Source organism: Ambystoma mexicanum, chromosome 1p, assembly GCF_040938575.1.
Source record: "Ambystoma mexicanum isolate Mex_15411 chromosome 1p, UKY_AmexF1_1, whole genome shotgun sequence".
Lineage (NCBI taxonomy): Eukaryota > Metazoa > Chordata > Amphibia > Caudata > Ambystomatidae > Ambystoma > Ambystoma mexicanum.
Window position 1 is genome coordinate 975794842 of NC_090921.1, and position 15067 is coordinate 975809908.

At 44.3% G+C, this 15067-nt stretch overlaps 1 protein-coding gene across 1 annotated transcript in view; it reads left to right on the forward strand.

The window, feature by feature from the left end:
- The first annotated feature begins 59 nt into the window (after positions 1-59).
- Positions 60-15067, forward strand: part of POLR2C (RNA polymerase II subunit C) — a 63199-nt gene continuing 48191 nt past the window's right edge. The window contains exon 1 of the mRNA XM_069654117.1: positions 60-246. Within this exon, the coding sequence (XP_069510218.1) occupies positions 161-246 (86 nt within the window). The 5' untranslated portion in view covers positions 60-160. The remainder of the gene's footprint in view (positions 247-15067) is intronic.

Genomic DNA, 15067 nt, shown 5'->3' on the forward strand with positions numbered 1-15067 from the left:
CTCTTTCTATAGCATTGCGCTGGTAGAACGGATGTTGTGTACACTCGTCACATCCTACAGTGGTCTAGTCTTCCGGCGCGCATTGAGTACGGAGTTAGTAGAGCGCCCTAGTTTGTGTGATAGTTGTTTTTGTTTTTTGCCTGTGCTCTGAGTATTAGCCATGCCTTACGCCAACCAGCCCACTGTGCGGATCACTGAGCTGAACGACGAGAACGTCAAATTCATTGTGGAGAACACGGACCTTGCGTGAGTGTCTTCCTGTGTTCTTTTTGTGACACACCCTGGCTTCTGTATGGTTCCCAGCTTTTCGTTTTCCCATCTAAAACATTCCCCGAGTTATATGCGATTAGAATAATTAGTCAGCCATCCGCAGGGGAAGATTTGTGTTTGTTGGATGGCCCAATTCTGTATCTCTTGCTGAAGCACTGTTATATTACCCTCTAATATATTTTGCTATGAATGGAACCCATTTTCTGCTGGATACATAAGGAGTCCTACCAGTGTCGTAACACAAAATGAGGGTGCCTTGCAGAGCCCCCCAATTCACGATCATGCTGCTGCAGTGGCTTGATGCAAACTACTGTAGCCTGTAGGTGAAAGATGTAGGGTTTTGAATTAAATCTTACGCCTAAGATAGAAGCCATGGCTGTTGGCGTCTGACACCCAAAGGTTCTGCTGACACTGCGTGGCCAGTATAATTGTTTGCATATCAGCGGAGGCAACTTTGGTGCCATGGGATCAGGCGGCCCCTGAGTGGGTACTAGCATTGCAAACTGTTCCAGGTTGGTGGTGGCACTTTCAATATCTTTAGTGCAGGGCCGTTAACATTTTCCACAAATTAACGTGAACAAGCATAGCAAGAGGGCACTAAGTACTGTGGGGGAAACTGCACTTCTCCTGAGAAATGTTTTTGAATAATCTGTTGAAATAGTGAATTTTACAGCATATTTTTCTGTACACTCTATCTACTCATCCGCTTTATCCATTCAACCACTCTGTACACTTATCCACTCATCTGCCCTATCCACTCATTCTCTCATCCGTTCTATCCATATGTCTGTTCTATTCTCTCCACTCTATTCACTCATCCGCCCTATCCATTCATCTGCCCTATTCACTCATTCTCTCATCCGTTCTATCCACTTGTCCGTTCTATCCTCTACGCACTCACCCCCTCTACGCACTCACCCCCTCTACGCACTCACCCCCTCTCAACCCCTGACTTGTATGATCCTTGTAAATCATGTTGATGAAGGTGGAGCCACAATCTATTCTGAAATCCTCAATATAGTAAATTGGATGATGTTTCACAAACACTATAAGCAAGCATTATTACTATCATGATACGCCCCCTGCCAACAAACACATGGATGCATTGGCCCCATCGCCCACACACAAACATTACTTGTGCAATAAAGAAGCAAGGACACATGCAGACTTTAACTCTGCTAGTCCAGGAAGGAAAGGGCCAGAAGACTGACCTTCTCTGTCTTACACCTGCAAACTCTGGAACTCCTCCCAATCAACACCAGACACAACCCCTTCCTTTTCCCTTTCAGGACGAAGCTCAAGACCCTCATCTTCAACAAATGGCTTCCCATTATTGGCTAGGTCCACATGCCACCCATTTTCCACCGAATTTGAGACTGGGGGATGTTCTGTGCCTTATCCCGTTTCTTCCCTTGGTTACTTGTAGATCCCAGAGTACCAAATTACCCACCCTCTGCACCCCCTGTTGGCTCCCAGCTTCCTTGTATTGATCCCGTCACTGCATTCTTCCCCCTATGACTCTTAACGCGCTCTGTTGCTTCCTGAAGCTAGGTTAATGCTCAATAAAAACCCTAATAATAAGAAAAAAATCATGACGCGCTGCAAACATGTAGTTTGGGTCACTCAGCATGATCTCTGGTGGTCTTGTTTGCATCAAGTCTGGGTATTGTAATTACGCTTCTCTGGCTCAGTTTGTAAATAAATCATTGTATATAAATAGATTATAAATGATTAAATTAGTGAGTAATTCCCCCTCATTCTGTAAATCATTTAGGTTATGGGGGATAAATGGCACAATATTTACTTAGAATAAAATCAATGAGCAGTTTGGGAACGTAAAAGTTAGTAGAGCCAAGCAGTTTATTATTATGGTCTCTTTTAGGCCCCCGCACCAGGGGGGGCCCTTGCTACGCAAATTATAACTGCACCCGACAGATGTTATCTCATTTGGATTGGAACCTCTGACATTCTTGTCACATGCAGAACCCTTAACCATCTCCCTGATAGCTCAACGCAATGTGCTGGACTTGGAATGAAGAAGACACAGAGCATCACAGGTTCGATACCCGTGTCCGCGGTTAGAAACCTCTGGGTATTAAGGGCGTTATAAATAACCTATCATCAATCATACTGGATTCTGCAAACTACAAGTAGTATAATATTTGGGTTTTATATAGCATAAGCCACCACATTCCTGCAGTTTCGTAGTTCTGTAAATCTTCCATGTTGTTATTACCCAATTTATAGTGTTCATTGTACCAACTTCGGAAGGATGAAGGACTGGTTCGGTCTTTTAGTGGAAATCAAATCTGTAAAGTGCAGGCTGGCACTTTGTTAGAGGCCAGTACTTTTACTTTGTGAGCTGTAAACCTGGGCGTGTTATACATACACCCCTGCAACCGGTGCCCATAAACAAGGTTATTTCATGGTCATTGAACATATGACCTACTGACTACAAACCGATCTCTGCAACAGTTCTATAACCGGCTGAGCTATCTTATTGTCATTGAACTCTATGATGTGCAGGTATCGCTGCATCAAACGCACAACTCACCAAGTTATTACCACTCTTATATAAGGCCCTTTTCTTACAGCATGCATAGCCCTCCATCTTTTGGTAGTATTAGGAGCCTTCTTTTTACCTCCATTATTTGCAGTGCTATGTACACATACTGAAGAAGAATTAGACATAATGTTCATAGTGCATCAATTTGAATTCTCTTGAAGCAGTTAATAGTAGCTGTTAAAATGTCACCAAAGGCTCCTCATTTTATTAGTCCTTGGATTATGAAATGCAAAATCGGTCCATTCAGGATTGGAACATTTGAGCAGGCATGTTACGATGTCTCTGCAGTGCATTTACATTGTTCGTTATCTCACACAGCTCTAAATGCAGACTTTGCTGCTCTGCGTGCATATCTCACAACGATCTTCAAACTTAATCCCCACAACCGGTACAAAGTGCTCAATATAAAATCCTCGTATGTGCTGCACCCAGCCAGAACACACAGCTCTCCACACACTCCTCACTGCATGTAAAAAACCCTTGCTGCATATACCCTGCACGTACAAAAGTTATCTGTTGTAACATTGTGCAGACAAGTGCTATACCTGGCCTCTACTTCCACTTTCGGACTGTCACTAATTAATCACTACCCAGAGCTTGCTGACATGGCAGGGGGAGGATCCCGAGCTGTTAATTGGTTCTACGTACCCAGGGCCGCCCCATGCCTCAAGACCACCGCTTCTCTCTCCTACATAGGTTAATCTGCTGTGAATCTCTAAAATAGTCGCCCAAAAGGTTCAGGTTGGACCAGCATTTGAATGACAGAGGATGACCGCCCATTCTGACTTTAAAGGTTTGAGAGTATGTTGGTGATTTGACACTAGCACTGACATCCAAGCAGCCTCAAGCACCAATGTAAGTTAACATCTTTACAGTAATAGAGAAGAGAATCACACATGGTTAAATGTAAGTGGTCTTGTACAGGGCACCTCTGCCACTATTGGTGGCCTTGCTGCGCTTGGCTCTGTAAGAAAAGGTGGGGGGAAAGTTGGTGGTTGCAGGTTACAAGTACCCAGTTTCTGGTACCAATCGGTTTTCTATGGATTTGGCAGAGAACTTTGTGAGTATATATGGAAGATCCCAAGATCTGATAACGACATCACTTTGAGTCAGGTCAACCGCTGATGTGGGACAGTTGGATAGGGCTAAAGAGGAGAGCTTGGTCATGGTTTGCTGAGTTTTGATGTGCTAGTGGCTAGGCTTGTGGCAGCCAACTGTTGTCGTGGGGGGACTGGGTATTTGTGTGTCGTGTATGGTGGTAGGAGATCTTATAGAGGAGGCAGTTAGTCCGTGGAAGGGGGGGTGGTCATCCAAGGAAACAACCTGCAACCCTGCACTCCCACCACTGGCATATGGCAGGTACGTCTCTTTCCACTTGTTCACATTGCCACTGCCAATATATATCTCTCCTCATACATTTTTCTTGATGGGCATGGCCATCAGTTATATCCAGGCACGTCTGGTTTAGCCATTCTCTGCCTATTCTCATTCCTAGGCCCTATGTATTATCTTACTTGGCTGAGGCATACCCAAGTGGGATGGACTTGCTTTGCCTAGAGACCCCGCTACACCTAACCGATGATGTCCAATGAGGTTGTGACATGTCTAGAGTTGCTTGTGGTCTCTTGCAGAAGGGATATCACCTAGCAGTTCAGGATGAGCTGCCTCTGCTAGGGTGGGGCCAAGCCCGATTTGCATGTTGTCTTTCCTCTTCTTTACTGGTATGGGAGGCTTTCAAATAATGGTCTGGACGGTTGCCCAGAGCATTGACAGAGGCTATGATTAATTCACCTCCTTCCAGCCATCAACCTTCAGTTGTACAAAACAAAACCCTGATTTTTAATAAATGCATTACATGCAACATTCTATCTGCACTGCACTGTGCTAATTCAGAGCAGTGGTACCAGCTCAGTGGGGGCACAGGAAGGACCTCTACTATTATTTTTTTGCCAGATCCTAAGAGGAACTTTAAGGTAAAACTGTATCTTTTAATTTGCATGAATTACTAGGTGCTATGAAGCATGGATATTTCAAAAAGATGTGTGTTTTACAGACTTGGCACAGGTATCGAAGATTGGATGAGCCATTTACCTATTCACTGTATTTAGCTGTTTGTTGGCAGATTTTTAGTCTGTGAGCCATCTAATGCCATTTGTCTGCCATGAGCAGGCGTGAGTGGTCTGTGAAATTATCTATTCAAAGTATTCAATGTATTTTAGCACAAAGGTGCAGGAAAATCGAATTGGGCCTACAAATATTTGTGCATGTAAAGAAGTTTTCCATCGCATGCATGCAATTTTTTTTCTAACACATATGTATAGGAGTGATTGACCCATGTCTGTGTATATGCCATAGCGTACTGCTTTGTTAGCAGTCACGTTTGTTTTCATGTGTTCTTAGTGTTCTGTCGCTTTTCTTTCTTTTCTATGTTTTTGTGGGAGATGTGGTGTTGCGCCCTCAGTTTTTCATTTGCAGTGTGTTGGCGGAAGGTGCTGAATCGCTGGCTCTATTTTGGAGATATTGGTCTGTTGTTGGCTCTATTTTGGAGGTGGTGGTCTCTTGCATGTGACGGGATTCTAGTGTGAGAGTGTTGTGGTGTGTAAGGTTTTGGCATTCATGTTGGATTTGAGTGTAGTGATGGTTCTTATTAGGTGGTTGCGAGTGTGCTCAGGCATGGCAGGCAGTGACCTGGGTATGGCAGTGTACTGCTCTCCTCCGAAAAGTGCACGGAACAACCATAAATCACCAATGCAATTATAGAGCAAATACTTCAACCCATAAACAGACAGATGCAATAACTCACAGCCACGCACTCTTTAGAAGATAATCAGCTCTTTACGGCTATTTATTCAAAGATTACAAGTGCATAGAAATAACTCATAAAAATAATAAGGACATAGATCACAGAAACAGCAAAGAAGTCAAAAAGAAATACATCACAGTGAGCGTAATAGAATTCCTCATCTCGTCCAGAAGCGGCTGGAAGACCCTGGGGACAGCCAGGCCGAGAGTACCCCAGCTCACAGGAAGGCCAGACAGAGCGTCCTTCTCTGGCGGAAGTCTCACCTGACCCCCTCCGGGTTTCCGCATATATGCACACTCCAGAATGGGGAGTTAATTCTCGAACATTCTGGAAATTTCACCTGTGCAGTTGAGGAACAGCCGTCGGTTGCCAGCTGGGTCAACCGAGAGCTCCCCTCAAGGAACGCAGGGCCTCCCTGCTCTAAAAACACGCTCCACGGAGAACAGTAGCAAGCCATAACAACGTTAGCTTTCCCAGCAGAAATGGCCTTGACCGCATACCAGGTTTGGAAAAGCATGTTTGTCTCAGCACTGTGAATCTAACACTTCAGCAAAATGTGTGCAGCCTTTCACTGCAGTGTGAAGTAAATATCCAACATGGCTCAGAGCGCTCCCAGAATGCATTGCGCACCCGCGCCATTTTGAATCAAGCATAACAATTCCACCCTTTGGATATTTATCTTCCGTTGCCAGGTGGCACTGGAACTGGTCTCTGAAACCTACGAAATGTTAAAACCAAATTGGGAATACATTGAATGCAACAACAACAAGCAATTATAATAGACACTATAATATAAATGCAAGCAAAAATGTAATGTAGTGTACCCCCTATATCAGGTATTCATGAAAATAACCAATCACACCAGTTTCTGTTACGATCTTGAGACACTTGAGAAATGAGATCCCTCAAACCTCGAATATGACTTTCAATGGATCGTGAGTGGTCACTTAAATTGAAACCACACATACCTTCAAAGGCATTACACCCTAAATTATGTTTCAGCAATATATAATCAACAGCAGTTCTGTTCTGCAAAGTTGCTTTTCTAATAACTTGACTATCAAGGAGTAATTCTTCTAAAGCCTGTGAAGCATGATTAAGACTTTTAACTACTAAACACGCTAATGTCATCAGATTTGTAACCTCCAGCAGCTAAACCCCAAACACCCACGAATTAAAGAGTTAATGCTAGAACCTCAGCTTCTGATAGCAAATGTACATGTGAATCACAGTCAGGAGATAGCCCTACAGATTCAAAGGTTGACCTTTTACCTCGAGTTATCGCTGAGTGTAAAGGAAACATCATTAGTCCTAATCGAGTCAAAGCACATGGACCTCCAGAAATGTTAGCTGGAATATAAGTATATGTAATGTTACCACATGAAAAGAGCCATCCTGTTGGAAGTATCACATGATTCAAATGACTAGCAGTTATCACTGTATGATTGCAAGACATAGTGTTTTTTACACTGGTGCATTTGCGTGACATTCGTGAACATAGTCTCCTCTCGAACGTAGTGTGATTATACTGATTGGTCAACTCCATTTGTCTGCATTTACCAATTTCTTGTGCCTTGCACGTCATGAGGTAACACACATCACCTTGGGTTATATTGTACATAATCACACGTGTCAAATTTCTCCATTTTCTGTCAGTCTCTTGGCAGAACCGACAATATTCATAAACTGAAAAAGATTGTCTAACGTCTGAGTCTTGAACTAAAGAATCATTATGTGTGACGCCGAAGATATGCTTTAAAACCGGAACAGGCGTCGGCACCGCTACTAAACACGTAGTCAATAAAGCTTCAGCATTGGGCACATCAGTAAGACAAAAGTGTGATATGTTAAGTACTTGCTGTGCCAGATATATCCACATATTCTCTTCTTGGGTGATCATAGGAGAGTGCTTCCTCCTTCCTACAAAGGTCTCCTGCACGGCTGGCATCAAGGTTGTTTTCACTTGCTCCTGATGTGTTTGTCGCATTTCACGGATCCATGTCTTCAGTCTGGCGGGCTTTTCGGCACTGGCATAGGGCTGTTTGGGGACAACATTATTCATCACTATCAGTATCCCCTTGATCACTGGCACAGATGTGACATTTGTCGATGGTAACAGTAGATTGCTTAATTCGCCCAAATGGAGTCCATTTAGTGCCACAGTTACACCAACCGGACCCAGGATCTACAAAGCAAACCCAGAAAAGAGAGATCAGTGTTGCCCATCACTCTCTCAAGTAACATTTGTCTGCGGGTACATATTGCCATTTTTCTACCAGGCTCCATTTCTAAAACCACTTGATCTTTGCCTGATGCAATGACATCTGCTGGCACTGGTGGGCCACTTTGCTTTTCCACCCACACCTTTGCACCCGGTACCATACTGTCTGAAGAGCCAAAACCGCGATCCCCACGGGTAGTTTACACTGTAGGAGGCTCCACTTTCTTAATCATGGACCATTTAATGGGAATGACTATCAATTGGGCCACTCGATCACCCTTGTGGATTGATAACAATTGATCCCCACTATTCATTAGGATGACTTTAATCTCGCCTTGGTAATCAGCATCAATTACCCCTCCCAGTACTTGAACTCCCTTCAGTGCTAGGCTAGATCTAGGGGCAATCCATCCCATATGCTCTGGGGGAATCTGTACTCCAATTCCGGTTTCAATGACAACTATTCCTCTTGGATCTAATCTGATTTCTTCATTGGAATGCAAGTCTACCCCTGCTGACTCTGGAGTTGCTAGATAGAGAGCTAAAGAACCTGGCGTAACTTCCCAGTATAACACTGTTTCTCTGACTGAATTGGGGTGAACCTGTAAAGTAGGAGTCATTAATCGCATCAAAGGAGTTTCATGTTCATACACAGGCCTATTGTTTAACACTTACACCGTATCAAAACACGATCACGCCAGCCTGCCAAACTGCCGTCTCCAGATTTGCGCAACTGTTCTTTCCGTTACCCATTCATTAGTTCAATTAGCCCTGCCGCAGCTGAATGGTAGGGAACATGGTAAATCCACTCAATGCTCTTTTCCTGACAATACTCCTGTATTAATTTGCCTTTGAAATGTGACCCATTGTCACATTGAATCTGCAAAGGAACTCCATAATCTAATATGATCTGATCTAACAACCTGATGGTGTTCAATTGGGTTGCACGTTTGCATGGCAAAACCATCAAATATCCCGAGTAGGTATCCACAATAGTGCATGCATACTGACAACCTGTGCTATTTGGCATAGGACCGATATAATCAATCTGCCAAATTTGACCTGGTAATTTTCCTCTTCTCAATGTGCCTCGAACAGTTTGAGGTATAGGTCTATGCAATTGGTGTTGGCACACGGGACATTGCAAAATAATGGTTTTCACTAGTTCTAACGGAAGACTGATGCCTCGAGCTTGTGCCCACCTGATAGTAGCCTTTTCTCCAAAGTGCCCACTTTTCTGATGGGCCCATTTGGCCAAACCCTTCATATCGTCTTTCCGAGCCTCTGCATCCATTGTCGCAATCATGGTGTGTTCGTCTGCAACAGAATTAAACCAACGTTCTAATGAATCTGTGGCACAATGCGCGTCCACTTGATATACAGTGACTTCACTTTGTAACAACATTTCTGCAATATCTTGCCACAGTTCTTTTCCCCACAACTCTTTTGAATGAATCTTCCATCCATTCTTTTTCCAAGTCGGCAACCACACTGCCAATCCATTCGCCACTGACCATGAATCTGTGTACACATGACATTGACCAGGGGTCTCTTGTTTCAATGGTTGGTAAACTGCGTAAAGTTCTGCGAACTGACTGCTCTTCCCTTTCCCTGTCGTTGTCAACATCTTTTTTGTTTTGGGATTGTACGACACTGCTTTCCAGTACCGCTCGGTTCCCACGTGTCGAGCTAAACCATCCGTGAACCAAGCATGCTCTGTTTGCTCCATGGTCAAATCACTGTAAGGGACTCCCCATTTCACGGGAGACTCACGTTTTTCAGGCACCTCCGGTGGTATATAATCTGAGGGCGGTATGTTGGCTACTTGCTCATGTAATTTTGCCACTCCACCCTTTCCTGATTTGGCTCTGTCTTGAATATACCATTTCCACTTAATTATGCTGGCTTCTTGAGCATGTCCTATACGATGCGTTTTAGGAAAGCTCAGTACCCACTGCATGATTGGTATTTCAGGTTGCATAAATACATCATGACCCACCGTCATCTGCTCGGTATCAACAAGAGCCCAATAACATGCCAGCAATTGCTTCTCAAACTGAGTATATGCGTTACCAGCATCGGGCAATTTACGACTCCAAAACCCTAATGGCACACATTTCCTGTCTTGTTTCTGCCACACACTCCGGTTAACATAATTGTCTTGCACAGACACATTTAATTCCACTTCACCTTCCTTCAAGGGCCATAAATCAAGCACCTGCTGCACGGTGTCTTTTGACATCTCAAAGACTCTCTGCTGCTCTCCCCCCCCCCCCCCACTGAAACTCATATTTCTTTCATGTCACCTTGTAGAGGGGGGCCAATATCTGCCCTAAATGTGGAATGTGCTGTCTCCAAAACCCAAACAGTCCTGTAAACTGCTGCGCTTGCTTTTTTTTAGTTGGAGTAGTGAATTCAAGTATTTTCCGTCGAGCTTTTGGCACCATTTCTCGATGCCCATGATGCCACTGAATCCCTAGAAATATTACTGTTTCAGCTGGACCTTGAATTTTACTCGGATTAATCTCCCACCCTTCCTTTTTTAATCCTTCCATAAGGACATCTAGCTGACTTTGCACACCGTGATGATATTTTGATCCAAGGCAAGGATGAACAATGTAATGAGAGATTTGTATGTCAGGTTGGCACGGTATCTTGTCTAAGTGCTCTGCCACCAGCCGGTGACAGATAGTCGAACTGTGCATGTACTCCATGGGTAGTCTCGTGAAAGTGTACTGACATCCACCCACGTAAATGCAAAGTGTTCTTGACACTCATCAGCAATTGGCACAGAGAAAAATGCATTAGCTAAATCGATCACTGCATACCAAGTCCCCTCAAACTTTTGGACATTTTTAATCAAAGTAATAGCATCTGGGACTGCGCGCACTAAGGGAGGAGTATGTTTATTCAATTCCCTGTAATCCACCGTCATCCTCCACGACCCATCTCCCTTTTTAATAGGCCAGAGCAGATTGTTCCATGAGGAGGTAATAGGGCGTAATACGCCCACCTCCACGTACTCTTTAATAGTGTCTGAGATTTCCTTGTGCCCCCCAGGAATGCGGTATTGTTTCATAGCTACCCGCTTGGTTGCCACTGGCACTTGGGGGCATCTTCAATTTGCCTACCGTAAGAGGGTGCAAATCAATGCACTCACCCCAAACTGGTACGTTTTACCGCCAAGTCCCAAGGTTAGCCCTTCCAAAATGTCAAAGCCAATTATATACTCGGGTATCGGGACAATCAACACTTGGTATTTCTGCCTCTTTAAATTGCCTATTTTCATCTCCACTCACGTTTGCACTGCGGGGGTCTCCTTTCCCCCTAAACCTGTAATCATAAACTGTTTGCCTTTAAATCGTGTCGGATTACCATGAATCAAAGAGGCCTCCGCCCCGGTGTCTATCAATGCTCGCACCCCTTGTGTATTTTCTGGCCCCCAAAAAATCTTAACATCAACATGAGGCCGCCTATCCACTTTTATGCGGGCAGACTCTGCCGGAGCTTGGCCGAAGCCCTAGTCAAACTTCGAATGAGTGTGACTCGACTCCGCCTCTAGCATCGCACTCGCCACCTTTCTCAAATCAGCGTATGTCAGCTGGGACAGGGAAGGTGTCCCCATAGACCCTTCGTCTTGTTCCGCAGGGGGAGCAGAAGGTGAGGCGTCCCCCTGTGGCGTGGTGACTACTTGCTTCTTAACCTGTTTATAGCGCTCTTTTGCTGCAAGTCCTCGTTTTTTGTATAATTCATACATTACTCTGGTTTCGATGCCATCAATTTCTTCATGTGGCACACCATCTTTTAACAAAGCCAAAAACATGTATTTTCGGGACACTCGGGAGTCTCTGCTATCTTGCCGCCTGCCTTCAGTTCTTCTCTCACTACGTCCCTCTCTCTCCCGTGGCTTGTTATCGCTCTTATCCCACTCTCCCAAATCTGCAAGTTGCCGAATGGCATCTGCTACCTCATCAGTAGCCTTGCCCGTCATGCCTACGAGCAAATTCATAATGACACTTTTGTATGCGGGTGGCTCATTTCTAATCACCATGTTTCGAGTTGAAACTGAGAGCGGCACGGCTCCCATGTGATCAGGAGCATCTATGTGAATCGCCTCTTTCATAGCATGCTCTCTGACTTTTTGAATTGCTTCTCTCAACGTATACCACTTCGTTTCTTCACTGGGCCAGTCTGTGGTAATAGGGTATTTACGGTTACATGCTTGGGCTATCGGGTGCAACAAAGACACCTGCGTATCTTGACCATTTGCGTCAGGGGGTGGTCCTGCTCTTAAGAACTCCTGTACATTGGTGTCAATTGACGGGTAAAAAACGCGGTGAATCAGTAGAATCTACCAACAACCCTGCAGCACCCCCGTCTAGCAATCGCACCATCCATGTCAATAAAGCTTCCCCTGATTTTTGCCTCAAACGGGTAATAATTTCCCCAACCTCCTGTTGTGTGTAATCTTCAAAAGTGCTTAAATCCACCATACCACCACCAGGATTCTGCGGGTGTGGTCCGGCTCGCCGCCACTGTTTTCTGTTTCGCCTCTGGTTTGGGGTCAGACTCTTCTGCAGAACTACTTTCTAGACTGGTTGAATCAAAAATATCACCATCCCAGTCTACACCAGGGGTAGCGATTACAGTCGCCACCTTTCTTTTGTTGATCCCTCCCCGTCTTTTCCTATACTTATATCGAGCGACTCTGACTGCTGCCCTCTCCGCCACCGCCTGATATGTGTCGGCCTTATCTTTAAACAATTTCATTTGAATCTGCTGCATTAACGCAGTCTGCCGTTCTGCAGCTAGCTCTCTCCCTAATCGCAAAACCTCATTTTTTATGTCCACTTTCATCTGATGTATTTTCCTATAAGCATGCAAAAGAACCCAACCTCGCCTACCTAATGCCGCACATTCTTTACCACGTTCTACTGGAACTTGTTGCAAGCATGCAATTACATCAGTCGGATCGGCATCTCCCAATCCCTGATCCCAAGTCTCACTTAAAGTGGCACCACATGCCCATGCCTGAGCCAATTTATCATATGGACTCTTAGTCCAACCTGGGATAACAACATCAGAACAGTAATCGCCAGCGGTAACGTTTTTCTTCTTGAACAAACTATTCATTATCGCAAACAAAACAAAACCTTGTTGAACCTATATATTTTCTTCTCCACACTACAATCACTCCCACAGGCACTCAAACACTTAAACAAGGAGGAAAAAAAACTTCACTATTCAAAAACTTCACTTACACAACAACCAAATCCTATCTACGTTTCAACAGATTCTTGGACACTCGGAACAATTCATCACGAGTAATCCTGTTCGTGACGCCAAAAATGTACTGCTCTCCCCCGAAAAGTGCACGGAACAACCATAAATCACCAATGCAATTCTAGAGCAAATAAACAGACAGACGCAATAACTCACAGCCACGCACTCTTTAGAAGATAATCAGCTCTTTACGGCTATTTATTCAAAGATTACAAGTACATAGAAATAACTCATAAAAATAATAAGGACATAGATCACAGAAACAGCAAAGAAGTCAAAAAGAAATACATCACCGTGAGCGTAATAGAATTCCTCATCTCGTCCAGAAGCGGCTGGAAAACCCCGGGGACAGCCAGGCAGAGAGTACCACAGCTCACAGGAAGGCCAGACGGAGCGTCCTGCTCTGGCTGAAGACTCACCTGACCCCCTCCGGGTTTCCGCATATATACACACTCCACAATGGGGAGTTAATTCTCGAACCTTCTGGAAATTGCACCTGCGCAGTTGAGGAACAGCTGTCGGTTGCCAACTGGGTCAATCGAGAGCGCCCCTCAAGGAACGCAGGGCCTCCCTGCTCTAAAAACACGCTCAACGGAGAACAGTAGCAAGCCATAACAATGTTAGCTTTCCCAGCAGAAATGGCCTTGACCGCATACCAGGTTTGGAAAAGCATGTTTGTCTCAGCACTGTGAATCTAACACTGTGTGCAGCCTTTCACTGCGGTGTGAAGTAAATATCCAACAGGGCTCAGAGCGCTCCCAGAATGCATTGTGCCATTTTGAATCAAGCATGAATCAAGCATAACCGGCAGGCTTGGGAGAGAGGAGAATATGCTGTGAGGGTTTTGGTTGCAGTTAAGAGTAGTTGGTGCTCGGAGGTGGCAGCTTTGAGTTTCGGGGAGTGGCATTCCTGGACATATGGTTGTATATTTCCCTTTGACGGTTGTGTTTATTAGTTACGCGATTTGTTGTTTACGTTTTGGTTGCAATGATGGCGATGAAGAGTTTGGCTGTGAGTTTGTGTGCATGAGATTCCTCCTGGGAAGGTTGATTGGTGTTGAACCCTTCCTGTGACCTTATAAGGAAGGGGGCCTATAGCAATGCAATGCTATGGAATCTATAGTGGTGGTGGAACCCTGGGCTCCCTCAGGGTTCCATTAATGTCACTTGAGATTCAGGATGGGAGCCACAGTAAGAAGGATGATGTTAACCTGCTCCCCCACCTACCTTCTAACCCAATACCAAACAACTAACTAAATAAAATATTTAATCTTTTATTTTAAAAAATAAATAATTGGACAAGCAGGAGCTAAAACCAGCTCCTGGGTATCCGTCATTATCCTGCGACTATAAGCTAACACGCAGGAACAAGGCCGTAGCACACAAAGTTCCCAAAATCAAACTTCAACATAAGGTACAAACACATCTTTTTGTCTATTATTTATGAAATATATAGATGTGCCTTAATGTTTATGTATAGGTTGTCCGATACGCAGAGTTAAATTCACATAGGTGTGTTTGTTCTGCATCACTTTGGCTGGGGAGCAAAAGTAACTCCTGGTAGCTGTTGGGTGACAAGCTGACCGGGCTCTTCTAGACTAAATAGCTCCCGGTTCCCCTCAATTTCGAACCCTGTAAGCAAATTTCTGCATTTGCAATGGCAATTACTATTTTACTGTCAACTTTAAAAAGTAAGGAGTAAACTACTGCTACTTCCAAATGTTATCTGGAGCACCGCCTAGAACCATTATCATAATGTGTGGATAATTAAGTTGTTTTTGTGATCACGTAGATCCCTTGGCTACAAGGCAATCCGTTTCATCTTGGTGTAAAGAGCAAAACATTATAATCTGACCAAAATGTTTGTTTTAATTTATGGAAGCCTGGGGTCCCACTAGCTAACATATTTTCAGTATTAAAGAGAA